This window comes from Opisthocomus hoazin, chromosome 7 (genome assembly GCF_030867145.1).
Source record: "Opisthocomus hoazin isolate bOpiHoa1 chromosome 7, bOpiHoa1.hap1, whole genome shotgun sequence".
NCBI classification, from domain to species: Eukaryota; Metazoa; Chordata; class Aves; order Opisthocomiformes; family Opisthocomidae; genus Opisthocomus; species Opisthocomus hoazin.
The window spans coordinates 66,384,781-66,411,282 of record NC_134420.1 but is presented as its reverse complement, the minus strand read 5'-3'; the positions used below and the strand labels follow the sequence as shown (position 1 = coordinate 66,411,282).

At 45.1% G+C, this 26,502-nt stretch overlaps 1 protein-coding gene across 6 annotated transcripts in view; it reads right to left on the bottom strand.

The window, feature by feature from the left end:
• Window positions 1-26,502, bottom strand: part of SYT16 (synaptotagmin 16) — a 119,105-nt gene that overhangs the window by 47,983 nt on the left and 44,620 nt on the right. For 2 of the 6 annotated variants that reach the window (XM_075426820.1, XM_075426821.1), the window contains exons 1-3: window positions 12,173-12,257; window positions 1,133-1,175; window positions 351-887 (exon numbers count right to left, since the gene is read on the bottom strand). In XM_075426820.1, coding sequence (XP_075282935.1) covers window positions 351-816 — 466 coding nt within the window. In that variant the 5' untranslated portion in view covers window positions 817-887; window positions 1,133-1,175; window positions 12,173-12,257. Of the gene's footprint in view, window positions 1-260; window positions 888-1,132; window positions 1,176-3,081; window positions 3,122-12,172; window positions 12,353-26,502 lie in introns of those variants that run through there. The other 4 variants (XM_075426817.1, XM_075426818.1, XM_075426819.1 and 1 more) reach the window with 4 other exon arrangements.

Here is a 26,502-nt window from a genome sequence, read left to right as displayed (position 1 = left end):
ACTGGGCCAACTGCCTTTTAACATATCGCATTTAACCCTGGAGATTTCCACTTCTTTCAATGAGATTAGTCTCACGAATGAGAGAAGAATTGGAAACAGAAGAGGAAAGGTTAGATTTTTCTTTGGGATTTGGGGAGTTTTATTTTAGCTGTGGGAAACAAAGACAACACAACATAGCAAGCAGATTGGCAACTAAATCAAACAACTACCAGAAAAGAGAGGTCTGAATAACACTGTCAGGGTGCGTGCTAGCTGCTTACCTGCAAAACTTGCCTTGCCATTATTACTTTTTAAGGAGCTACCCAAGCTGAGGTTGTGCTCATGACCTCTCATCCTCACAGAGGGCTCACCTTCTTCCTCAGCGATGGGAGGAAGCCGATCAAGTGGCTGGAAATCTTCATTCATCCAGTAGGATCCATTGCCTGTAAAAGACCTGGTGCCTTCAACACACTGCTCTGGTAAGATGCTGGTATTTTTAACGTGTTTTTGCCTCTGCAGATCCATGTCAGAGCCATGAGAGAGGTCTCGTGAAGAAAGATCAGGACCCCCGACGTGACCATCTTCTCTAATATACAAGTATTCCTCATCCCAGAGGTCCAGGTGTCGTTCATCATCTGATTCCTCAGAATAACTCTCATAAACTCCTCCATTATTCTCCAAGTCCCGGTTCCTCTCTTCTTCTGGCTTACGACCCACTCCACTGAAATTCAGCAGTGAAGAAGATATAGAGTCTCCTGCTTGTTGGATAGCTTCATATATCTGAGACATCCAAGAAGACAGTGGCTGAAGGAAATTCTGAGCAGCCTCAGAAGCCATGTTTAACACTATGCCAGTATCTGGTGATCAGTTGTTCAGCTTTGCCAGCATGTCACTTGTAATTCAGGGAGCTACAGAACAAGCACCATAAGAGATTACTGTAAATTGCTTGTCCATCAACACCTGTCGACACACTATCTACATAAAAGGTCTAGAACTGAGAGGAGAAACGGAAAAAACACTTCTACCCATTGAGAATACCACTAGAAATCCAGAAATGATGGACAAATTGCACATACTCCTGCAGAGATCTGGAAAGCTTTCATTCAACTGCTAAACACTATATAAATATAAAAACATAGAACATCAGAAGTACCTTTTCTGAAGCGCACACATTCTGGTTACAGCTGTCAACAAACCTGGCAAAAAAAAAAAAAAGTACAAAACAAGCTGCAGTCAAAAATCTCAAAAAATCTCCTGGCCCTGACTTCCACCACATCCTTAGCATTAGCATGTCCAGGTGGGAAAACTGAAGGATGGAGAATTTGGGGACAATTATGTTTTGATTGATTAAAGTGACAGGCCCAAAGCGTGCAGAACCAGCCCATGACAGACATCTCAAATGCTTTGCTCCAGAAAGGTTCTGAAGAAGCCCTCTCTGCCCACAGAGTAGCACAACCCAGAGTTGCTTTGCCCTTCACAAAAGTGAAAAAGAAACCAAAACACAGGAAGTGGAATAACATAGATATGAAATTACTGGGAACAGAAGCAAGTTAACAAAAGCACTGGTATCATGTCGATATGATATGTTTTCTCAAAACTCATCTAAAACCTAAATAAAAATGTAACTTGCAGAAAGTTTAAGGTGTCTTTTTGCCTGATATACATCTTCCCACATCATCACAAGACAGATATTCTTTCGGAACTCTGAGAAGGCGAAACCTACAAATAGGATGATGGGTTTAGAAAAAAGTAATTAAATACTTGCAAATCTTCAGCTAAAAGAAAACTAAAGAGAAGCAAAAAGAAACTTAAAAAATTAATACCAGAGTCTTGTCAAATTTAGAGGTCTAGGAGCAATCAAAATACATAAGGGTAAATACAATATAAGCAGCAAGAAAATAAGCTCAACAGCAATGTGTATTACCCTGTGGAATGGTCTGCAGAGAAACGTAGTGGGAATCCCAGTGTTTCTGATTTTTACTTGGAGCATGGACTAAGGAGATCCCACCTTGCCTGGTGAGCAGCTTGTTTAGAGGTGAGATCCGTGACTTAAGAGGTCTTCACCTTTTGAAACACCTGTGCCAAATAATTTTGTTCAGTGATGCTGACTTACACTGCAGACACTTCCAACAAGTCTATCATCAGCTTCAGTCTGTACTAAGAATTACCGTCCTAACAAGGGCAGTAAACGAATGTAGGTTACTAACGCCACTTTAAAAGCTGACGGCTGCTGCAGACTCTTTGGACTGGAGGCACACACTACTGCAGTACCCACCTGCCAGCCACTGGGGGCCAGGTAACTCTCCCTGCCACGCATCAAATTCTTGGCAAAGAACAGACAATGTCATGGCGTAACCTCCCAGGTGAGCTGCTCCCTTCATCTTCTCTCCTCTTTCCAATGCTGCCCTTGGCGAAGCCTCTCTGCTTTGTGCAACTTATTTTCTCATAGTCCTAAACTGATTACACACTCCAAACGACACGTTTTCAGCATAATGCAGATTTGCTACTGGTAAGTCACAGCACCAGATAAGTCACTGGGAGGAGATGGTACTTTGAAACAGTGAGACACTCCCAGGCACGGAAGGAGATAAATTTGGGTGGGTAAGTACTGGATACTGGGGCATTTTTACCTGTCATTTATTTACAGGCAACAGCAAATGAATCTCTGATTTCTGATGAATGGAGAACTTCGTCATTCTCTGCCTCTATATCATGCAGCAAGATATATGACAGCAGCAGCCCTTGGAGGGATGCAGGCATCCAGGGGTGATAGCTAACCAATGCAGATAAAACATATGGGTGCTAAAATGAAGTGCTGATACGTTCTAAAAATCAACCGAACACAGACTTGTGACATTTGCATAGGGAATAATTAGCTCCTCTTGCTATTAGATTTCAGAGCTAACACCCAACTGGCCCAACAGAGCCATCCCACTTCTCCCAGAGGCTGCAGCCGACTGCACCACGGCTCAGGCAACACTGCAGTCCTGCACAAGAGACTCCACATTAGGGAGGTTGGCATCACAGCCATAAAGATGGAGGGATTTTTTCAAGGCGAGATTTTACTTTATTCACGGAATTAAAGCAGCGATTTACCATTACCTGCGGGGCTTGGATGTGGTCACCCAGTCACCCAGAGAGGCAGATAAGACTTGAACATGCCTCTTTCATACAGCAAGCAGTTGCCCCAGTCATTTTTCTGTAAGTAGGCTGGCGGGAAACATGATGCATACACACAAATAAATATACACACATCCACAGTTCTACCCAAGACCTGGAAATTCATCTGGATTAAAGTTGGAGAACCTCAACAAATCGTTTGATTTCATTTTATAGACAATGGATAGACACTGAAGTGTATTTCACCCCAAAATCTGAACCTCTCTGCAGTAACACCTGCAACACACCTGCGCAACTCACAATCCAGTGCCTACATAATCCCCACAGGCAAAAGCAACGCAGTTCCCAGGGTATGCAACTCTGCTTAGCCTTTGCTTGGCTTTTCCTCCCATCCCCTCCCTCTCAGCAAAGACTCCACAGTCAGTGATATGCCGAACAACTGGAGTTCAGCTGAATTATAAATCGCCTATTTTTGTTCTTGCAGCAGATGGATAAAATGTGTAACAAGCTGCAGACAAGTTTAGGCGGGCAACGTTTTTACAAACTCAACAGAGGATCAAAGAGGGCTGAGCCCTGTTATAGGCTTGCTGTTTCCCAGGAGCTCTCTCCCTTAATTAGCAGGCACTGCTCTAACTGGGTGTTTATGATCTATTTCACAACATGGCCTTTTCAACATAACAGATTTTTACTTCTGAATTCTCTAAAAATTTTGGCTTGCATTGGAAAAAAAAAATAAAAGAACTGAGAAGAGCATTTAAAATGTGTGGGAAAGAAAAATCCATATCTTTTAAAAAGCATTCATCAAAAAAAGAAAGAGAAAAAAAGAACAGTTTAGCAAATCCACTGCAAGTTCCATCTTCTAAAACTAACCACAAGAATTTTCATGCTGAATCGCCTGCTTAACTTGAAGTTCGGTATCTTTTTTTCCTCTTGGAAAATCAGATAGCTAGAAGGATCAATGTTAAGCCTCTCACAGAAACCATCTTAACCTTTACTACAATCTATATTCCCTTGTCTTGATAGGATCATTATTCCTGAGTAGCATTCCCATTGAGAGGTGCAATTACTGTATGGCTAAAAAAAGGCGACTATTAGCAGAATTTCAAACACTACCACAATGCAGAGGTTTGTAATATTAGCAAAGTGCCTTTCAATCTTCTTGATATGCAGGCTCCTAAAAAATTGCCATCAGATGTGCATTTCTTACAGCAATTTCCCTTCTTCAAACTATTGTAGAGCGCAGGCACAAACTTCCCCTTCTTCAGTCACTTTTTACGTGGCCCTTGCAAAAGTTTCCTACCAAACTCCTCCCTTGTAGGGAGACTTGTAGACCTCAGGTTAAAAACAGTGTCTCAGCATATAAGTGAACAATTTTGACGTGAGTGTTTATTTCTAAAACACCAGAGGAGGCAGAAATCCACAGCCTCACCTCTTTGCCTGGGATGTACTGTCCTGGGTAGAGACACAAGAAGAGGAAATCAGCTCCCAGATTCCAAAGGTCAGAATACATCTTTGTCTTATCACCGTCTCAGAAAGATGCGCTTCTTTTGCCACTGCCAAGTAAATTGTACCAAAAAGCTTTTTTAGCAGTTTGGGCAAATTGCCGAATCCATCTGTGCACAATTGAAACTCCGAGCTCTGTGCTGGGTCACTGGTTTAGACGGCCACACTACACGTACCCAGAGGAACAATTCCTGCCTTCGCCACTTCTCAGAAATTTTAATTAAGCCACTGATAATGATTTACCTTATTTCCTGACCTCATACAGAGTGTGCATCAGTCCCTCCTGCCCACCTGGCATGCCATGGATCATATCCACAGACAGGAGCTTTATTTCTGTGGATAGCCAGGAAAAGCAGCGTTACGGACCCACCACAAAGCCCTGCTCCAAGCTTAGGAAGAAAGACCTAAAGCAAGGTGTGAATCTAAGCTGATGCCCAGAACATTCAGGGTCTGTTGCAAAAGGAAAGACCATTTTGCTGTTCATGAAAGAAGGAAGTAAGGAAGTCCTGAAGGGGTAAGATGATTTAATAACTCTTTTTAAGCTATTGAAAACTCTAATGAGCCTGATCCTCCTTTTGGACTGGAGCCCAATTAGCATACATGTAAAATAGCAGAGGAGAGATTAGAAATGTACTCTGCTGAAAGCAGGCAGCAGCAGCACTGGGCCAAGAAATCCTCTGTCCTAGTTCCTTGCTCTGGGAACAATCTGGACTCTTTGCTGCTCCTGCAACTGCCAGATTCATGTTCAATAAGGTGCCAGCAAAACCCTTCCATCCTCACAGTGAAGGATAACCAAACATTGCTACGATGAAACTGTATTTTCAGTTAAAATTGTCACATTGCCAAAAGCAGCCCGAGTACTTGAGACTGTTCAGTTGATTTGAGCCTCTTGCGGAAGCGTTCTGAGGGAAGTTCACAGGCAGTGCCCGAGGTTCACATGGCAAGTATGAGCGTCACTGCTGACCAAGTTTCCCTAAGGTAAAACAAAACAGAAATACAGAACATCTCGGTACCTTTTTGGCCTACATGCTATAAAAATGCTATTTATGTAGCTGAATTTAACACACAAAAAAAAGAGAAGACAGAGGCACTTTCCAAGCAATTATGTGCTCTGTAATAATAGTTTTCAGCTGGTGATTCAGAAACTCCAGGGCATTCAAGGAAGATCTAATGGTTTATGCCAATAAATTACACACATCTCATTGGAAATGTTCATGGGTTGCAAATCAACAAGGCAATAAACCCACGGCTGCAACGCACTGGCCCTGTAAGCCCCAAAAGGATGAAGTGAAAACAAAGATGAGATCAGACAGACAGCAATGCATCCTGCTGCACGGGGTTTAGCCTACGCAGAGGAAGCCTACAGTCATCTTCTTCACTTCATCATCTCCTGTCTTCGCAGGCAGCTCGCTACTAGTGATGCTGTGCCAAATTAGTTGTAAAAATTGATACCCAAATGACAGAAGTGATTTTGATCAGAATATTTAGCCCCATGGTGTCTCCTCCTTTCTTCCCATTCCTTTGTTCCATGCTCTCTTTTTGTCAAAAACAATGGCAACAATTACTGATCCTCACAGTTTCAGTGGGATGGGGAGAAGAGGAAAGGGATAGAAGAAAAAAGGAATTATGCAAATGTGACATTAATCGTTCAAAACTGTGGAGCCTTTTCCATAAAAAACAGGTCTCTCCACCACATAGAGTATATGGTAACAAATTCAGGCAATAAAACGCTACAGGAAGACCAGCATCCAAATATTCTGCTCAGAAGCTCTACCAGCAATGGGGCTGAGGAGCTGATGGTGATTTCCTATGCTGACCACTTCACACCTTTGTTTTTGCTTAGACTGTAACACCTCCGGAACTCAGAAGTGTGCTCATTTCATGTAAGCCCGGTGCGTGCACAAAACAGGGAGTCTGACTGCACACACAGATACTATTGCCACCAAAATATTAATACAAAACTTGAGAGAATTTTCAGGAGGGAGAAAATGGAAACGCCTTCCTTGACTGTGATATTTGGGCTGGATACACCAGAGTGCCAGATTCTGCCTCGGCACTGCTGTTAAGTCCAGAGTCACTCCACTGAAACCAGTCCCATCGTCCAAATCCAAATAAGGTCCTTTGTGGGTAAAGAGCCACTTGCCACCATAGGCACAAAAAACTAACAGTTCTGTGCCAAGTGGTACTACAAAAAGCAACAATGAATAACTTTAATTATTTATACTTCTCAAACCGAGGGTTACAAAAAGGGCATAAAGAAAGTCACAGATCATTGGAGTATCAGAAAAGTGGTGTTAGTAGTGGCAACTGTGCTCTTTCAAGGTAAAGGAGTGAGAAACATCTGTAATTACTGGATTAGGGGAAAGAAAGAAGAAACCTGCAGTCAGAAATTACAGCACATTCTGTAATTGAGCTGCTGTCGTTCGTTGGCTTGTGTGAAGACAGAAGAGTCAACAGGAAATCACGAGTTCAAAAGGCTGGAGAAACACCAATCTACACCACCACTCGAACCCACCCACCGGTGCTGTCAAGCTGTTGGGTAGAGCAGACCCAATAGACTGCGTCTCCACCCCGCCTGCAATCATGCTACCCAGCCTGCAGGAACTGAACAAGCCAGGGTCAATCAGAGCAATTACTTGCGTGGAAATTAGCAGTGGGAGAGCAAGTCTAGCTGTTTAACACAATAAAGATATTTTAGAAACATTCTGAGGAGTCACCCAGTTACTGTTACTCCTTCTTCCCGCGCAGACACTCCATCGTTACAGAGCCTAGGAGATTGCTCTGTACAGACCGCCACCGAGCAGTGCAGACAGTGCTGTCTGGGGACCACAGCCCCAAGTGGCAAATGCAGAGGATGATTATCCATTCCCAGCTATCCATCTTCATGTGTGCGCATGGCTAAGTCTGTAGTTCCCATCTCCTTTCACTCTGCTAAGTCAACCATCAGTCTAGCCGGACATGCTGGGAGGCTGAGGGGTCACTAGGAAAACCAGATCTAGCTTCAAATGAATTAAAATAATTCAGAGCCATAAATCTGAGCAGACAATTATCCCTACCAACTTAGGAACAGCTCCCTCAGCTACTCTTATCCTTCATTTAATTCAGCCTTGTTACAAACCAGGCTCTCTGATGTCTAGGGCAGGCATCAGTGGCAACAGTCCCGCTGTCCCATGTCCAGACACTCTTCTGATGAGCCTCTATAGAAGCAATTGATAGAAAAAGCAATTTAGAAGAGTGTGTTCATCTGGGCATGGAGAAACTTCCCTTTCAAGAGCTCCTCTCCCTCCTGCCACTGGCTGGTCAAGGAACCTAATGCCCTGGCTGAGCTACGTACCTGAACTAGGTGACATGAACAACCCCCGACTCATTTTCAGTCTGCACCTTGCCAAGGAGCTACGGGGTACTCAGTGTCAGGGTTACAAACACCAACCACAACTGTATTTCTTTGGAGAAGGGCATTCCTGGGCTTTCCACGACTTACCGCCCTGTCAGAGGAAGCCAGCCTATTGCGCACGCCAGACTGGTACTGTCACGCTCACCCCGACAACTTGTTTCTTAACACGAAGCTAAGCCTCTGCTAGCACATGACGGTCCCACACGCTGCACGTGACGGGGCCCCAGCGTCGGGATGGGCCCAGGGCTGCACTAACAAAGCAAGGCCGACATCCAGCCAGCGCTGCCAACATTCCTGCCTTTGTCGAGTGTTATAGGTGTTGATGCTTTCCTTAAAGCCTCAGCTACCAGAGATGAGTGGTTTACAAAAGAACTGCATCTCCATTTATCTGTGTTGCTAGCCCCAGAGGCTAGAGCAGTGGCTGTGCAGAACAGCTTGAGAACATGAACTGAAAGCACTCTCGAGGCTGGTAAGACAGAAAGAAAAAATGGGAAAAAGTGTTTCTTCAAACCTCATGATGCTTAAGCTGATTTCACATATCAGGAGTACATGCTTAGCGTCGTGGTAAGTGTTCAAGGCAAGGCACAACTGCAATATTTTTGTATAAAGCACAGTCAGGAAACTACAATTTCTTTCCCCGTCTCAGGTCACATCATTGTAAAAAGATTATGGTATAGAACAAAGAGAGACCTTTTCTTTTTCACTTCACAGCACTGAAGCATATGGTTAGATCCAGCTCTTTACACAAGGGTTTGCCCAGCACTGTCACATGTTTCTGTGAAGCTCATTTGACCCATGAACCTTCGAAGCTCAGGGCTCAGCAATGCTATAAACACCATACGTAAGAACGCCATCACCACCTCTTGGTCCCAAAATTCACACTACAGGGACACAGAACCACTGCAGCATCAAAAGGTCTCATGCGAGACCCCGCTTACATCTGCCAGGTCTGCATTCAAGGGAAGGTCCTCCTTCCTTGCATGGGGCGATGCTCCAAGGGGAGATTTCACCCACACACACTCCCCCAACCACCTGAAAGACCACCAGTGCTGTGAGGAACCACTCTACCTGACCCCATCAAGGCCAAAGGTGTGGTCTTTAGTCTTTCCCTCGCTAAGGAATTCTGCACGACCTACATCAAGGCTTTACATCGCTCCAGTCAGCTCAGGGCTGCTTCATGCCGCCACTGCTTCATTCTGCACATGCTTGGGCACAGCCAAGCAAGCTTGATACGTGTGAAGTTACCTCTGTGCTACCCTCCTCGTGGTTACATGTTTACCAGCTTCTCTTTCAAGATTTGCAGCCTGCTCGGAGCTCTCTGTTGCAGTGCCAAGTCCATCCCAAATACAGGCTGGCTGTGTCCAGATGAGCTCCAGCCCCCGCAGTGAATGGGCTCCTGCAGCTGAGTGAGAGGCAATCAGGGCACCACATCCTTGCTCAAGAGATGGTCTCATCACTAAGGTCAATGAAGCAGTCAAGAATAGGATCCACAAAAGCTTCAAGTATCAAAAACATTATCCATTGTGTCCCAGTAATTAAGAGGCTTTCTCCTGGAGTCTCCTGAAAGGTTTTCAATTAATTCTTCATTTTCACAAAGATCTTTCTCTTATCTTGTTCCTTTCATAATGACACACACTCTGCAATTAAAATTAAATTAGGAACAAACCAGCCAGATGTATCCTAGAGACATGATGATGGAAACACCTATCTCATTCTGTCACTTGCCTCACTCTGAGGTCAGGCTCTGCACGGAAAAGCAAAAACAACAAAGACGACTGTGACACTTTACAGTACATTTTCTGAATGTCAGGCTGTGCACTTGCAAAGTGCAAAGTAGACAGACTTGCTTGTGTTTCCATACCAACTCTCTTTTTTTTTTTTTGGTAGGTAACTCAAAGCTCAGCTAGATCCAAGGACAAGAGAAACACCTCATGCACTGAACCCGTACACACCTTCTCAGGCTACAGCCTTCAGTCACCTATGCTGTTACAATTTGGGTTTATCCGATTGCAGCTGCTATAGTCATGGCAGAGAGGTCAAAATGCAAAATGCCTTCTCTTCTATTTAGACAGTTACAAAGCTGATAGTCACAGCAGACAGATATGTTCTAACCACTCATAATTCCAGATGTGGAGAAGCAAAGATTTCCCCGACCTAAGAGCTTAGAACTGGGAAGAACAACCATGAGCGGGTTACACGTCAAAGAACAGCAGAGTCCTTAGGATCAGGATTTCCTTGTAACAAACACAGCCCACCAGAAGAAGCTGAGAAGAGGAAAAGTGAATGCTAATCAATAAGTTACCTGTTACAAACACTCCCATCCTGCTCCTCTCTACCCAGACAGCCAGACTCCGAATTTGAAACAAACTCTTGCTTGTCTACACCACTCTTGGGAGAGCTCCCTCACCAGGCAACTGCCATGCTAGAAACAGCTTTTCCTGGCTTCCCAGCCCAAGCTCAGGCTCCATTTTCTACATTCACCATATGACACACTACGTTAGCCCGGGGTTTAATCCAGTCTCTCATGCTGCTGTCCTTTACAAGCATTAGCATTTCCTACACACATATTCCATATTGGCCTTACAAGTATCAAAATGCTATGGTGAAATTTAAACTAAATATAGAGAAGATATTTTTAAATAGCTCTTAGCTCCAACTTGCCAAGCTGATTTTGTTTGAACAGAAAAAGCAGGCTCCAACTTTAAGCCTCCATTGTAATTAATGATTACAACACATTCCTCTGCCGTATCAGATTTAGCACCTCATTAATGTGTGTGGTATTTTGCTTGTATGGCACAGCTGTAGTTAAGGTTGAATTAGTGTTTCCATTATAAACCCATGTTTTCAAAGGTTTATTACTCAGACACATAAGATTTAGTCTGAAATGAAAATTTTCATCGAGTGTGTCAGCTGGGAAGCAATTTTTTGTCCTTCAAAATCTGGAAGGAACAAAACACAAAAAAGCAAGCCACCCTGTTTATTAATAATTCACATTTTAAAAAGCATTGCAAATACGTGTTTACATGATAGCCTGTGACAGCTCCATAGAATGTCAACACCCACACACTCCTGGGAGATGTGTCATCTTACAAACCGAAATAAAAGCCACATTTTTACACCACTTGATGGGAGGCGAAGAGAAGAGAAGAAAGACTTAAAAATAATATCGATGAAGGAAACTTCTTTAAAAACCCCATAGTCTTTGTTTAGAAACATTAAAGTTAGGTCTTTGGGGAGGGGGGGGGGCAGGGCAGGATGGGAATAATTTGTACTTTTAACTTTTTGGTGCCTGTCCCATGCTCACCAATGCATTTAGCGAGAAGCAGTCAATCCCACTGATTTCCTACCACATGTGGCATCCAAGCCTTCAACTGTTCATAAACCCTGCACTCTTAAGCTATGACCAGATCACGCTCTTCGCAACAGCCGTGCTGAACTCCGTGTACAAGGCAAAATGTACAACAAAAAAGCCTCCAGGGGCTCATCGCTTTGCAGCTGGTTCTGCAGTTAGCTTTAAGACTGAATCACTGAGAAGCAGGGCCTTTAACTGGGAGGCTTCTGAGGCCTCTTCTTGGCTGATTGTTTCAATGATTATACACTTACGACACTCAAATTTACAAACAAATGTATGATGAAATTACCAAATTCTCAGTTACCGCCATTACCAGAATGGATGCATTTCTGATGGCTGAGAAACATTAAAATGTAAAATTCCCAGCTATTTCGACTCCAGGACTCCTGGGTTTACCCAAAACTTAATGTTTCCAGACAAGAACAAACACGTGAAAGAGCGTGTAATAGCAACTACAAGAAAACCAGAACAGGCATCTCCTTCATGAGCAGAAAGGCAGCGTCGTTACTCGGAGCTGCTGACATTTTGCTCTTCGCTGGATTAACAAATCACTCCCACAACAGGCAGAGAGTGGGGAGTGTGCTTTCTCCCCAGGGCTGCCCTCCCTTCTCCAAGAGGTTGCTCCAGACAACAAAGATGAGCATGGTAGCAATTGCATACCCATTTGATCAAGTTTTGGAGGTTACTACAGCGTATCCCAAACCCTGCTGTTTTCCACACAAATAACCTGAGACACAGCAGATGAGTCTATCTCTGTCCTCCCTGCAATCAAAGCCTCAAGAAGATTCTGTGCATCAAAGGCAGTACAATGCTGTGATACTTACCACGGCCCTGGCGAACTCTGGACTTTCCTTTGTCGTGTTTTCTTCTCCCTTGTTGTTCCAGGCATGGGAGCACACCTCTCTCTTCAAAGCAGAGCTTCTTGCTGACAAAGTGCAAGAGGACTGCAGGGAGGATAATGAAGATTCCAAGTGCAGACAAAAACCTATCAGCCTCGGGAGTAACTGGGAACAGAAAGTCAGAAAGAACACATCAGAGCAAGCGAGAAAAACTGCTGAGAGAAAGATGGGGTTTAACCACAGCTGAATCCTCTCCCCAGAAGAAATAGCAATGAAATTCAGCAGAATTTGGATGTGCATTAAATGGATACAACATCTGCATTGGGTCAGTCTACTGAGGACATCGACACCCGGGCACAGGACACACCAAGCTTAGTTCCGATTAAGGTCTTCATTTCTGTCACATGATGAACTCCAACACAGGAAAGACTCTTAACTGATTTTAATAAACTTTAATATCAATGCAGAATTCCACCAGCTTCAAGAGAGACATTCTCAATAGATACTGCAACAACGATCCAGCCAAGAAAGGGCAGTTGGTCACGATCCATTTCTGCACAGCTTACAGTGAATTCTCAGAGGAGGCTGTAGGCAGGCTTAGCTCATGGGGGCGAAAGGACCCAACACCTCCTTTGTAATGTGTGTATTTTCTCTAAAACCATCAGATTACACCATAATGGTACTCACTAACTACATTACATTTACTAACAAGCAGGTTAATGTATACTCTATGATCCTCGTTCAAGTGTTACTTTACCCTTAAGTAAAAAGTATATTACTGCAGTACATAATTACCATTCTTTGCTGCAGAAGACCAGCCTCCAGCTCAGGTAATTCAGTTTAGCTCCCTTGGTGTCAGGTTTGGCCATATGTACTAAGCACAGTGGTTTTGCACCAGCTGATGACCTAGTCCTATACGTCAACATCCCTATGTCAAACTGTGGAGAAAGAGTCTTATTTCAATTTATCATGTTCTGCCTGTACCATTGTGTCTGCAACAAACCACAGGCGCCAGCAAAAAGCTTTTAAAGCTATTTCACCTCTCTCACACATATCAAAATGCCAAAACAAGGGACAAACAGTACATACATCATCCAATGCGGATGGCAAGGGCATATGTCAAAAACTAAGTGCTATCTGAAGAAAAAAAAAAAGGCATTCAAGTCAAAGACCCCACAAAAATGAAACACCAGCAGCGTCAGTGGCACACCAGGGATGCCTGTGATTGCAAAGCTGCAGCTCACAGATGAGATGAGGAGGAGGAAAGGATGTAAACAGAGCCAGCTCTGCCTGTGAAACATCCCAATGGGAGTTTACAAGACTTGACTCAGCAAAAGACTTAGGCTAGAAGAGTTGCACTGTCTCCAGTTACAGCCTTGATAGTGCACAGTAGGACTGTGATCTGGGGAACTAAAAAAACCCTAAATTAATACAAGCCAATGTGCCTTAACTGGAACCAAAAATCACCAATGCTTAGCAGCAGCCCACACGCAAAACAGACGAGTGTTTGGGACTGAAACCAGAGAAATATGGGTTACACAAGCTCCATAGGTGGCTCTGACCTTGCTCACTCCAGCCTAAGGAAGGAACAGAAATATGCACTGAATTATGGCAGCTTAAGTGACAACAAGATCAAGTCTACATTTCCATTGCTCTCTTCTGTGTGAGCACAGCCACTCCTCTGGTGATTACTTCTGTGTCCCCCTTGTGCCACACCAGCACTAAGCAGGGTCCATGAAGACAGTGGGTCTTCCTGCCAGCACTGAAATGTGGTGCCACAGCTTCCCTGGATAATTTGGCAGGCACCTACTAGCCCTATCTTCCCTCACACCTCAACCCAGGGAGCATGGCTGGGGACATAAAAGTGGCTGAGTGATACATCTACTTGGGCTATTTTCAGCTGCTGAAGTCACCATTAAGTGCCTGCTGGAGCCAAGTATAAATCAAAGGAGCTGAGTATAAATCAAAGTAGCCATAACCCCAGTATACACATGTCAGCCTGGCTGGGTCCCGTCACCAACCCCTCCTCTTCTTGAGCACAGCATAGGCAGGAAGAAGGATTATGCTCTATCTTACATATAAAACACTTGGGATCACCACATCTCAGTACATAAGTGTGTGTGTGTGCACCTGCATGTGTGTGCACAAGCTCACATGCATGCATACGTGAAGTTGGAGCAAGTACGTAGCAAACTGACAATCACATTTTGAAGGCTCTATGCGAGTGATTTCACTGCAGAGGGTGTGATGCAGAGGGGTGGAAGGACACCACGATTACTATTTATTAAGCCCTTTTATAAAATCTCTGCTCTGAGCTCAAAGAGATGCCAGGGTTTCTCCTTCTCAGACAAGGCACAAGCAAGCCACCAATATTTTTAAACACAAATTGTCCAACACATAGTCTGATATGCTACATGAACCCCAGCCACAGAAACCCTCGAAGCACCCCTTTTTCCAACAGACCTGCACGCTACCTTGCAAAATCCCAGACAAAAAAGGAAACCCCTGACTAGACAGGCATCCTAAAAGAAAGTTTGGAGACAACTTATCAGCTGCTATCCACTTGCTCTAAAGGATCTCAGACTGACACAACAGCATTATTGCCCATCTATTCTTGTTTCCTGGTCAGCTACAGAGAAACAAGAAAGTAGTAGCGCAGTGGAGTAAGACTTGGGACAACCCTTCAGGCTTCCCCTACTCCTTGGGGCAGAGATGTAATAGGCACCTCCTGCCAGAGCTCACAAAAGGTCCAGCAGCAACTTTTAGCAGGAAGCTTTCACAGCTGAACACTAACAACTCTGTCTTCACAGGGGCAGAGGTTTCGGGAGCACAGACCCCTCCCCATACCTCCCGAACAGCAAAGACTGTCAGCCAGCTACCAACAAGGGCTGACATCCCTGCACCACCCCTCCCTTCACTGCAGGCACCAAGCAAAGAGGCAAGGTGCCCTAGAAGGCCCACCATAGCTCTGGCAGGAGCTGACACCTCCTGGACAGATTGCTCCCGCAGCAGAGTCCCTCTCCTAAAGAGGGTCTGCCCAGCTGCGAGGAGGTGGCTGCAAGTTCTGCAGCACAAGGCGAAGGAGCTCGTGCATCCTGTCCCACGGCTTTCAGCAGAAATTTCCTCTTCTCTCCCCCACATTATTCGTGCCAGATACTAGAGGTTTGTGCCACAGCGTCTCTGAGAGAAGGCTGTGATTTTGCACCTGAGCACTGTCTCACATACCTGGGTAGAAACGTTACAGTCTGTGCACCTGGCTCCTGCTGGAAGCTCATATCCCTCTGCTATGGGAGGCATGCTGGCTCTCTGCTCCTCCATCATCAAGAGGAAAGCATGCTGCACCTGCATACGGTCCTGAACACGTGGCCCAGCTCTTCTCTTAACCCGCAGCTGAAGGGCTTTCTCTGCTGACTTGAAAATCTAGCCTAAGACTACACCTGGGAAATTATTGTTAACACTGATCTGGAGTGGAGCTCTGTTCTGGCTCGTGGTGGGATGTCTGGGGCTGGGAGCGTGTTGCGGAGCAAGACCAGCAGAAATGCACACGCATCACTTGTGTTGCTGCACTGGTGGAGTATGTCAGAGTTTCTCACACAAGTGAAATGTCCAGCCTTACAGCAACAGATGATGGACTGTACTCAAGGGCAAGAAGAAGAAATGTAGTGAAGCATTCTACTGTTGGTTCAAATGCTGGTCATGCATGTCCAGGGAAGGAGTTGGCCACCACATGCCCTGGGACATGAATAGTCCATTCAGCCAGGACTCGCTCCCACTCCCCCGTTTTTAAGCTAAGAAATTAATGCCATAGATGCCTTAATGCAATGCCACCGTGGGTCCACACATTCTGCCGCCCCAGGTGAGAGCACAAGCCAAGAAATGGTGTTTGCGCTCCTGGCAAGCTAAGGGCATGCACAACCGCACACACTCCTTCACGTACACTGCTTAAGAACAAACGAGGTACAGTGTGAAGGGCCCCAAGCTTGGGAAGAGGAGATTAGAGATGGGAACAAGATCAACAGAAGACATCTGACAAGAGGACACAGGAAGCACGAGACATTACAATGCTGTTCCTGCTCCGACCTCTCCTTTGAAGCTACCTCCACACTACAAGATGACTTCAGGGGAGAGTCTGGAAGAGCAGGAGGCAAGTAGCGGCCACACTGTCACATGCCTTGAATCTGGTTGGGCATTTGGCTTGTAGCAGGTTTCACTGCAAGTCTGCTAGCAGACGTGGCCCCTCCAGAAAGACGAAGATCAGGAGAATGAATGGAAGAAGAGCCACAACAGATTCACTTGGATAGTGTGCAATTAACAAAACCTTAATCCATTCAGCTTTGCAACGGTTAAATTTTGCATAAAATCCTATTCCAGACAATAGCTCTTTAATTCCATTTGATACCAAGCTTCCTGCAAAAGGAATGTTTACTGGTACTTTTTAATTACAAAAAAACCCATAAATTGTCTGTTTTACTGTCTGTGCTAATTACATTTCATTATATATTTTGAGTAAGCTATGATTTTCCTGCTGGTTCCCATGACATTTTTCATTATCAACCACTAATTGTCTAGCATGCACACTGCATTGTGAACCAAGTAGGCTGATGCGTGGGCAGAAGTTCTAGCGAAAGCTGCAAGGCAGTAGAAGTGCACGTTATTATTATTACTATTATGATGTATTAGAAAGTTTCCACCTACTTGCATACCTACCCATCCTCATCCCTATCAGCAGGGTCACAGCGCAGCAAAGCACAGGAGCCCGTCTGTAGCAAGCCTTGCGCTTAGCGATGATCAGCAGCTACCGAAGGGAAGTTATGTGGGGTGAAACGATGACAGCAGCCCCACCGCAAGGATAAGTTCCCTGCCGGGTGCAACGGGAACACCAAGAAGGTTTCTCAGTCGCTTCCTCTACCAGGTGCCCAAAGCACATGAGCGTCAGGATCTTGTCACTTTGCCCACTCACAAGCTGAGGCCAAGGTTATAAAGGAAAATAGTGCCATATGTGGATTCCGAAAGGAACAGGATAACTAATGGGATCTTTCTGAGAGAGCAAGACAGAAAAAAGGTAGAGTTTTCATGAGCCACAGCTAACACTGTGTCCTTTACAGCAAAACCTCTAACAAATCCATATCTATGCAAGCTCAGAAAGTGCCACAAAGGGTAAAGCAACTCATTGCATGTGGCATTTCATAAATTCAGACCAAGGGAGAGCTGTAGGCACCGATTCTTCCTGCAGCAAACTGCTAGAACAAGGAGCACATGACCACTGCTCCCCAGATCATCGTTATCAGCCTCGGACAGGTGGCAATTCTATTCATGCGCACCACACACACAATACACAAACACTTCAGAAATAAATGCGTGTTTTCACAGGATTGCAGCTCTCCCTTGATATCTGTTTCAAAGGAGACAAAGCCCGACCCTTCCTAACAGCACTGTGAGGGAACAGTTGTATAACTCCTCCTCTTCTCCTCAAGGTGATCCACAAATACATTATCAGAAATGCAACCAGACCACATTCAGTGCTGTAGCAGAAGGGTGAAATTCCCACTCAAGGCAGGAGGACTCGCCCTGCATCAAGGCTCAGTTTCACACACTTTATTTTTATGCGCAGATTTACAGATAGCAAGAATGAGGAAGTTCTCCAGTCCTTTTATATAAGGAATATGGACTGAAAGGCACTTTTGACCTGACTATACTTCTATTAACATTGACTGCAAAATTTGAATGATCAAAGGGTGGAAGAATGGGCCCTTTTGTAGCTGCTGATGATGTATTTGCAGGTCACCTTTAAAAATTTAAGCTCCCCTATGGCCTATGGCATAGGCATACAATTTCAAAGGTTTCAGAGACAGTACAGTAACTTCATCTCCCTTTCTTTTATGACCCACATAACCACAGTATCCAAACACCTTGCAGGTTTCAATGCCTTTATCCGCCCAGCAACCCTGTGAAGCAGGGAAACACTAACACAACTGCTCCGCTGAAGGGGAGCCATGGCACAGACACAACCCAAAACGGTGGAAGTTAAACCCACAAAAACAATCAAAAAAGTCTCATCCATCTACACAGGCACTTCAGTGTCTGGAAATACCTTACTTTTCACCCCAAGGCTGAGACTCCCAAATAGAACATCTACAGCACCTTCCTAGAGATGACACACAAGCTGACTAGCATTTTTTCCCCCAAAGCCTGATTCTTCTTCAAGACGCAATCAAGTGGAGGTGCCCGACACCTCCTGGCAACACTGAGTTCAAGGGAAGGCACATCAGGCACAACAGGGGACATGGAGGCGGTGGCATTAAGCAAGGACACTCACTTAAGAAATGGAAGGCTTGAGATATCTTCTCCCTTAAACCCACATTTGCCTTTTCCTGGTACCACGTCCCAGGTGCACGACTAGAGGAGGGCATCCTCTACCCTTTAGGCTGAGCTTGGCTCGCCATGCAGCCCGTTTTGGGGCCAGCAGTAGGGGCAGCACTGGTACACCTGGTATTTTCAACCTGCTCATTGAGGTTCACAAAGGGCAGACCCAGACTTGACTTCTCAGGACGCACTTCACCGAGAACCTGCAACAGATAAATGACCAAAACATAAACACTGGGAGGGTAAACCTCAGAGTGTCCAGCAGCTCACCTGTGAGAGCTATAAGCCAGCAACAAGGAGGCCCAAGTTCAAGGCGGCTTTCTCCGGGGCCAGATTTTCCACCTTACAAAGGCTGCCATATATCTTGCTATACACAACCCTGTGGCAGCACTGTTTCCCCAGCAGCAGAAATCCCACCCTGGCCCTGAGCAATGCTCCTGACGACGTTTGCAACCTAGCAGATACGGTTCTGTGAAATATTCTGCCTTCCACAAAAGGCATTTTCCAGTTAGAAAAGATGAAGTATTAGTTTTGCTGGACGCATTTCAGACGACTGCAGAGCACTAGTTCAAGTCAACAGTAAGTACACGGTGTTTGCAAACAGTGATGCCTGATGTTCTGCATCCAGAAGAGTCCTGGCTCTCACCCCATTCCTCCGTATGCAAGCACACACACCACAAATACGGATGAAAGGATGAAACGAGGGAACAGAACTGTCTCCTAATGGACAGGGGAGCATTCACGCTGTCTAATGAAGGTGACTCAAGTAACAACCTAGGGCTCCAAAGGGTGATTCAGAGACTAATTGTCAATCTTATTAATAATCTTAAAAAAGGCTCCAATTCAGCACGGTATTTAAAATTAATTGACATTAACAGAGCCAGGGAGACTGAGAATTTGAGCAGCACAGCATTTGAATTGCCATTCACTAACTGAAAGCTGGTCACCTCCGTGTCAGGGCTGAAGAGGTTTAACAGGGACAGCACGAGGAACCTTGTGGTACCCATCCAGGCCTTGGCCCTCTGGTACCACCACCGGTCCCTGCTGGGATTTTTCTGAGTTGGGCCAACAGCTGAGATAACGTGAAACTGCAGCCTTCACAACAGTTTGAATCATTCCTTCTCCAGACCAGTGAAGAAATGCTAGAACTGGGTCAGAAAATTACTTTCTTAGTTCACAGTCTATGAGAAACCTTTACACTCAAAGTCTTTGCTCTGTCATTTCTTCTCCATCACAGTATTCACCCTAATTTACGAGCTATGCTCATATTCTCGGTTTTGCATGTTGGAACTATCTTCCATTGTGAAAACAGCCATCACACAAAGCAGTGAGCGGGCTAACTTGGTGGTCACAGCTTCCACCCAAGACGCAGGAAAGCAACAAAAAGGCTGTAGTGATAACTATCTGTACAATCTGCATTAGATCAAGTGAGAGAAAGAAACTAGTCCCTAAAATCCAATCTCCTGTTGCTTACGGCTCTTGTGTTAGAGATGAGACCGGTCCTCAAATGCAAGTATGAATCAAGCAGGACAGAGACTTGAGCTTGGCCCTTCCACATGTCCTTTGAGCGTCCAACCTCCAGAAAACCTACCGCAGTGACAAAGGACAGCTGGTTTCTCTCAAAACCACCACGCTCTGCTCAGAGCGGAATTCCATCCTGAATAAGGACACAACTCGGGTCTAGGAAAGTTTTTTAAAGATGATGTATTTCTTAGAAAAAGTTATAATTTAAACAGAATTTAACTGTCTGACAAGAGCACGTTTTCTCAGAAGATTCTCAGCCTGCGCTTACTGTAGTAGGTCTGTCTTTGATCATGTCCCAGGCTTGTTTTCAGTCACAGTACAACAGAGTTCACAATCAGATACATTTTGTCATAGCTGACACCACCACTGCCTTACTGGTGGAAAGGGAAGACGAGGGCTGTCAGTCTGCCACCTCTCTTGAACGCTGAAGTCACGCTTTTTGGTTTTTTTCCCTTTTCCTTAAAGACAATTTCTTTGTTGCCATGGTATCACTAATGCAGTATTTTGAGACAGGGAAAGAAGATAACCGTGCATCATCACAGTGACACATCTATCAACTGCCATCCTCTCCAAAAGGGTAAATAAGTAAGGATGCCAATGTAGACTTTTAAAGGCTCCTCCACCCTTTTTAATGTCTCCCTTTCACATATAAATTGCTGTCTACAAAGGCCATGCCTTGGTTTTATGACAGAGGAGATCAGAATTTGTCTCTCAGCAAGCAGTTTATGTTTTAATTGTTTCTCTTCTCCCCATGCTACCTGACACCACACTTACAAGAGAATCAGAGCACCTGCATGTTCGGAAAATGCCAGCCTGGCTCCCCGTGTTAAACCATGGGGTCACTGCTTTGTAATTCTTGCTTATGCAATGATTTCTTCCTGAGCTAACAAGTTATCTAACTCCTGAGCACAACCCATATTTATCTCAACAGTAAGAGAAACGAAAAAAGGTGCTCTGATGGTGTCTCCCATATAACACCTTCAACTAACCAGATGTGGTCTTATTAGCCTTGTGGCATGTCTTTCCCATCACCACTAGAATTACTTTAAAGAGATCTTCACTGAAAAAAAAATAGTGGGAAATCAGAGGGAAATTTTCCCTCCAGAAATGCCATTGTACTGAGTGCAAGGCCTTGATTTGCTAAGTTAGTGAAGATCTCTTTACACATCTCAATCATTCTCTCGCATGAGAACACTGAATCAGGTCCCTTCCAAAATTTCAGAGGAAGCTCTGCACACTGCTGAGGCAACCCTCTTATCTCAGTAAAACCAGGGAACAGTCACAGTGAGAGATGCCCACATCCCAGCACACTCCCCGACTTTGAGTCCAGATCAACGAACAGGCAATGACAGACACAATGACTTTCAGCACACCACCACTGCCCTAGTGGCGTTCAGTGGTGACACGATCTGTCTTTTCCTCTCCCAGGTGGTGCAAAAGGAAGAAAAAAGTAATGAAATTAAAACTTACATAGGCAGAAATTATCAAGGCTTCTGCAACAGAGGAGGGAGCAGAGAGCAACAAGAAAAGCAGTGACAGAAGGTCAAATGGGAAGGATCCCTGGTACGGGTCAAGAATTCAACAGTGAGCACAGAGTGCTCTACCAAACAAAATCAAGTATTATAGATGTGGGACAGAAAGGGGAGGAGAGGGAGGAGAAAGGAGGATCTCAATTGCTGCTTCTCTCTTGTTTGGGGGGATAACAAAGAGTAAGTTGTCTCCACTCCGAACTGAAGTGCTCTTACCTCTTCGAAGAGGAATCTAATTGGGATCTTTATGCTGTCCTGTACTTATTTTTCTCATCCACAAAACCTTGTTCCTCGTTCCACCAATTTGACCCAAGGCTGAATGACTCACCACAGCAAAAGGCTGGACAGCAGCTTTTTTTTTTTTCAAAGATCTAAATAAACCCTACTCCACCAATTGACCAAGGACGATGCAGCAGTAAACCTTTTGCTGAAGGCTGTGTGTTGCCTTGGCAACCTGTCTGATCTCCATTGCTCCAGGGACTGAAAATGTGCTGCCAACAGAAGATTTCAGCTAATCAAACCAAATCTCTTAATACTTATACGATTTCCCATCTGCGAAGGGCAGGCCATGTGCCCGCGGAAAGCAGGGCCCCCTCTGAACCCTGGCTCCTCTCTGACCCATTATTTGTTGGCATCTTGTAGGCCACGAACATCTCCTGACAGCTACCAAAGGAGATGAGGAGGCGGCAAGAGGCCACAACGTGCTTATTATCCGCACGGCAGCTCCACGCCAGCACCCAGCACATGTCTGGCAGGCTGCAGAGAGGATGGGCAGCAAGGAGACCGGCTGCCCGCTGAAAGCTGCCTTGTGAGCAGCAGGACCCCCACAGGGTCCATGGCTCAACCCCCAACCTTTGAAAGAAAAATATATTTTCCAATATTGGTAGCATACGCTCCCTGTAGGCCTGGTGCTACATGTTTTGAGCTTTCTCAATCCACTCTGTCCCTTTTTCAGCTCCCATTAAACACATCCAGGTAAGAGCAGTGGCAAACTGCCTACCAAAAATTGGGACGACCATGTATCTTTTGCCCTTCCTAGATTAGGGACTGCTGTCAAACTGCAGTGCACAACACACACTTTATTCTAAAACATCTATTTGGCAACACTAAAAGGGCAGCTTTGGTGGCTAATTTTGCCTTGAAAGCATAACCAGTAATTGATTTTTTTTTTTTTAAGTGGAAAGAAGACCAAGCTTTCTACAGCTCCACTAAAGGTTTCCGGCCCCTGCGTTTAAGCCCAGTCACAAAGAGAGACGATCAGTCTGGCATTTAGCACAACCAAGGGGCCACAAAAAGAGGCATGAACAGCAGGTGGGAGAGGAATCTCCTGCTGTCGTACTGCTGCCGAGACAAGAAATTCTGTTTGGTGGTGACGAGATTCATGTCTGTGAAAAGCCACCAATTACCATCTAACAACCCTCAGCACTACATCACCTAAAATGGCCCTCACTATGACCCTTCCACACAATTGCCAAAGTGAATTGGGGCGTTCGAACAGCAGACTCAATCCTGGCATTCAGGCTCCCCTTCCCCTCATGGGTCATTCTTCATTGCATCTCAGAGGACATCAGCCCTCTCTGAACCCAAAAGCCACAGGCCCTACACTGAGTTTCATTCCACACCCGCTGTTTGCTGCCAGCTTAGCTCACGGTATGCCACAACTGGTACAGGGGACCCTTAGATTGTTTTTGTCCTGGTATGAAGGACGTCTGCACAGGAGATGCTGCCTCACCATGCAGCACCCTGGGACCTGGGCTAGCTACCAAGCTCAGGCTCCAGCTCTTGAGGAACTGGATGGATGAATTGTTGGTATTTAAAAGGAAGCCTGAAGCGGAAGAAGGCTGCTCATAAAGCAGGGTGTGGTTTCAAAGAAAGCATATTGTGGAAGGTTTCTAGGCTTCTGGTATCGACCAAGTGACCTACGCCCTGGGAAAATATGTTCTAACAATAACATAAGCCATTAGAACAAATGCTTGGGAGAAAAAATGTCAGTGGTTTCTAGAGTCATGTATTTAACAGCGTGAAGAGCTTAGCAAGTACTGCCACCTTCTACCACGTCGTGGTGAACGTTTCCCTGTCCACACTAGTATAACAAACCAGTTAACTTGTTACTAGGGCTGCACGGAGAAGAGTGTGAACTGAAGTCATTGCTCAGCTACCCAAGGGCTCTGTGATAAGGGAAGGCAATGAAGTCCCACAGGCATAAGGAAGAGGGAACCAGGGCTGGTTTTAATGGCCAGGAGAACAGCTAGCTCCCTCTATGTACTTTTTATTCTTTCCTATATCACGCCTTCTTTCTATTCCAGGCACTCCTCAGCCTTGCTTAATCTCAGTTCAGCCAAACTGAATCAAAGACGGACCCTGGGACTTATGCCCAAAATATCCATCTCTACAGGGCAGGGAAAATCAAAAGCATGGAAATCAAAAGCAGAGTTGTCACCGAGCTAATGGGAGCAGGAATGATCTCAGAGAAAGCAAACGTCGGTGATGCAAGGCACCCTCCATAATTCCTTTGAAAAAGCAATGTGCAGGGCAGGATCCCAGCACTACAAAACCTGTGAGAAGGGCCCCCTCCAGATGAAAGCGACCTCAACGCTGCCTCAGAGGATTCATTTGCGTTGGTAAGTTCCAAAGCACCCACCTGGAGTTTCTTTCAAGCAAAAGCTGTTGACGTCAGACCGTTCTGAGGGATAAATGGGGAGCCATGCCACTTCAGAGCCAGAAGAAGTGAGAGAAGGGGGAAGGCAGACAGAGGCAACTGTTAGCCAAAACAGATGCAAAGGAGACAGACTAAAATAGATTCCGCGTATTTCAAAGGTTTCTGCAGTCCTGATGCTCCAGTCCAGCCCATGTGAGCAAACATCTACACACACATTCTGCAAAACACTTGACATAAAAGACCACAAGAACAAAGTGCAGCACGTTCCTTGGACATTTTCAGACACACTGAGCCAAGCTACGGAGTCTACTTACTACTTGATTTGGATCTCTTCAGCTATTTTCTCCCACAGCCATCATGCTATGTTTAGGTGCACTTTTTTAACCTATCTCAGTCACAAATACCCTCAAGAATCCATAGCTTCCCTTGCACAGTGATCAGATGCACCCTCTGCTTAACGGGAATGCAAATACTCTGCACTTGTGTTACTCATTATGGATCTATAATTACGGTCTTACTACTGCTTTACAATAAAATCTGAAATGACAGCAGGAGACAGCACAATGTCAAAGCAGGAAACAGAAGAAAAAAGAAGAAAAGGCTAGCTCCTATTTAATTACTTGCAATTTCCAAGACCTCTGTATTTCAAGAACACCCAAGAAGCACACAAATCCAAAGTAACAAGTGTTTGTAATACCAGATTTGCTCTTCAAATTGTAATTGTCACCAAAGTAACAAAATAGGAAAAGCTATCTTCTCACCAACAAATAGCCACAAATCATTCAAAACATCAGACTTACCTAACCGCACTTACATAAAGCAGCAAAACAAGTCAAACCAGCCATGAAATTTCCCAGGAACCCTTTTCTCACAAGGAACACATTTCAAAGCTTTCTTCCTGGGACAGGCTGCGAAGTCCTTGGGACCTGCGGTGTTCACGCAAGCTGGGCAAAGCTGAAGAGAAGCACAGTTCTGAGTTTCAAAAACAGGAGCGGTGCTCGTGCTCTTGCTCTTTTCTCTGCATGTGCTTGTTGATTTAATGTCCCAAGGAAGAAGGAAGGCTGCTGGTTGGTAAACATGTGACAGCCACCAAAGGAATGCTTGCCAGACAAACAACAGATAAAGCAGCCTATGCCACTTCCAACTGAGTCTGTTTAGAAACTACTGCCTCACCTGTAGCTTTCCTACTGCTCTCACCTTGTGAGTGCTAGGTCTTTACTCAGACAGTTACCTCGTTGACAAATCTGCCATTCATTTACCATAAAATTGTAAGTGCATTTTCTCTCCTGTACAGGGATGTAATTTACTACTTGGCTTAAATTCACACTCTGGTCGTAAATATTTTGGATCCACTTTAGAAATGTACCCTTTCCCATCCTGGATTCCCACAGATTTGCAGTGGAAAAAAGGAAAGTAGGGATCAGAGCGGGCATTCAGGCTAAACCCAAGTGTTTCCTCTCCAGGGAGCAGCCTACCCCTTGCCAGACCTCGGCCAGCCATCACCTCCCCACAGGGCTCTGCCCACCCTCCGGCTGGGCCCTGCTCCATCGCTGGCAGCTCCCAGGCTGGAAGAGCAAAGCTGCACCAGCTGCTTGCTGGTGGGGTTTGCACATACAGAGGTAAAAACTGTTCTTAAAGCAAAAGGTGTAAGCACAGCACCTGTCCTACTGCATACCAGGTCATTTACCTACTGGACACCCATGAATAGTTGGACATTTCATCCTGGAGACTGCCTCTTATAAAGTCACATTTGACTGAAAAAAAAAAAACCCAAACAAAAAAGGTACAGAATAGACTTCAACTCCTGTTTTTTTCCTTTTTTTTTTTTAACCTTGACGTATATTTTAAGGAAGGCTCTGCAATACCTACTGTGAGATCACAACCTGTTTTCTCTATCCACACGACTGCTGCCTTGAATGTGCGTTTTGGATGCAGATTTGATTCCCCATGGAAGCGGAGTTATTTTTCCCCAGTGTTCAGGGCAAATCCATCCCCACTGTCTCTGCCTGCAAAAGGTCTCTCTGCAGCGAAACTGGAGCTCTTCCCAGCAACTTATTAATTAGTGCAAAATTTTGTTTCCGGCTTCTAGAAGATCTGGTGCTCCTCAAAAACAGCATGGAATGGCTGTAAAATAAAATCCCACATCTGAACCCGGCTACTCATAATGCTCAAAAGATGAGAGAGCATGGGAAAAGTGGACAGAAAATGGGGGGAAGGCGGGGAGTACACTCCCCGCTCAG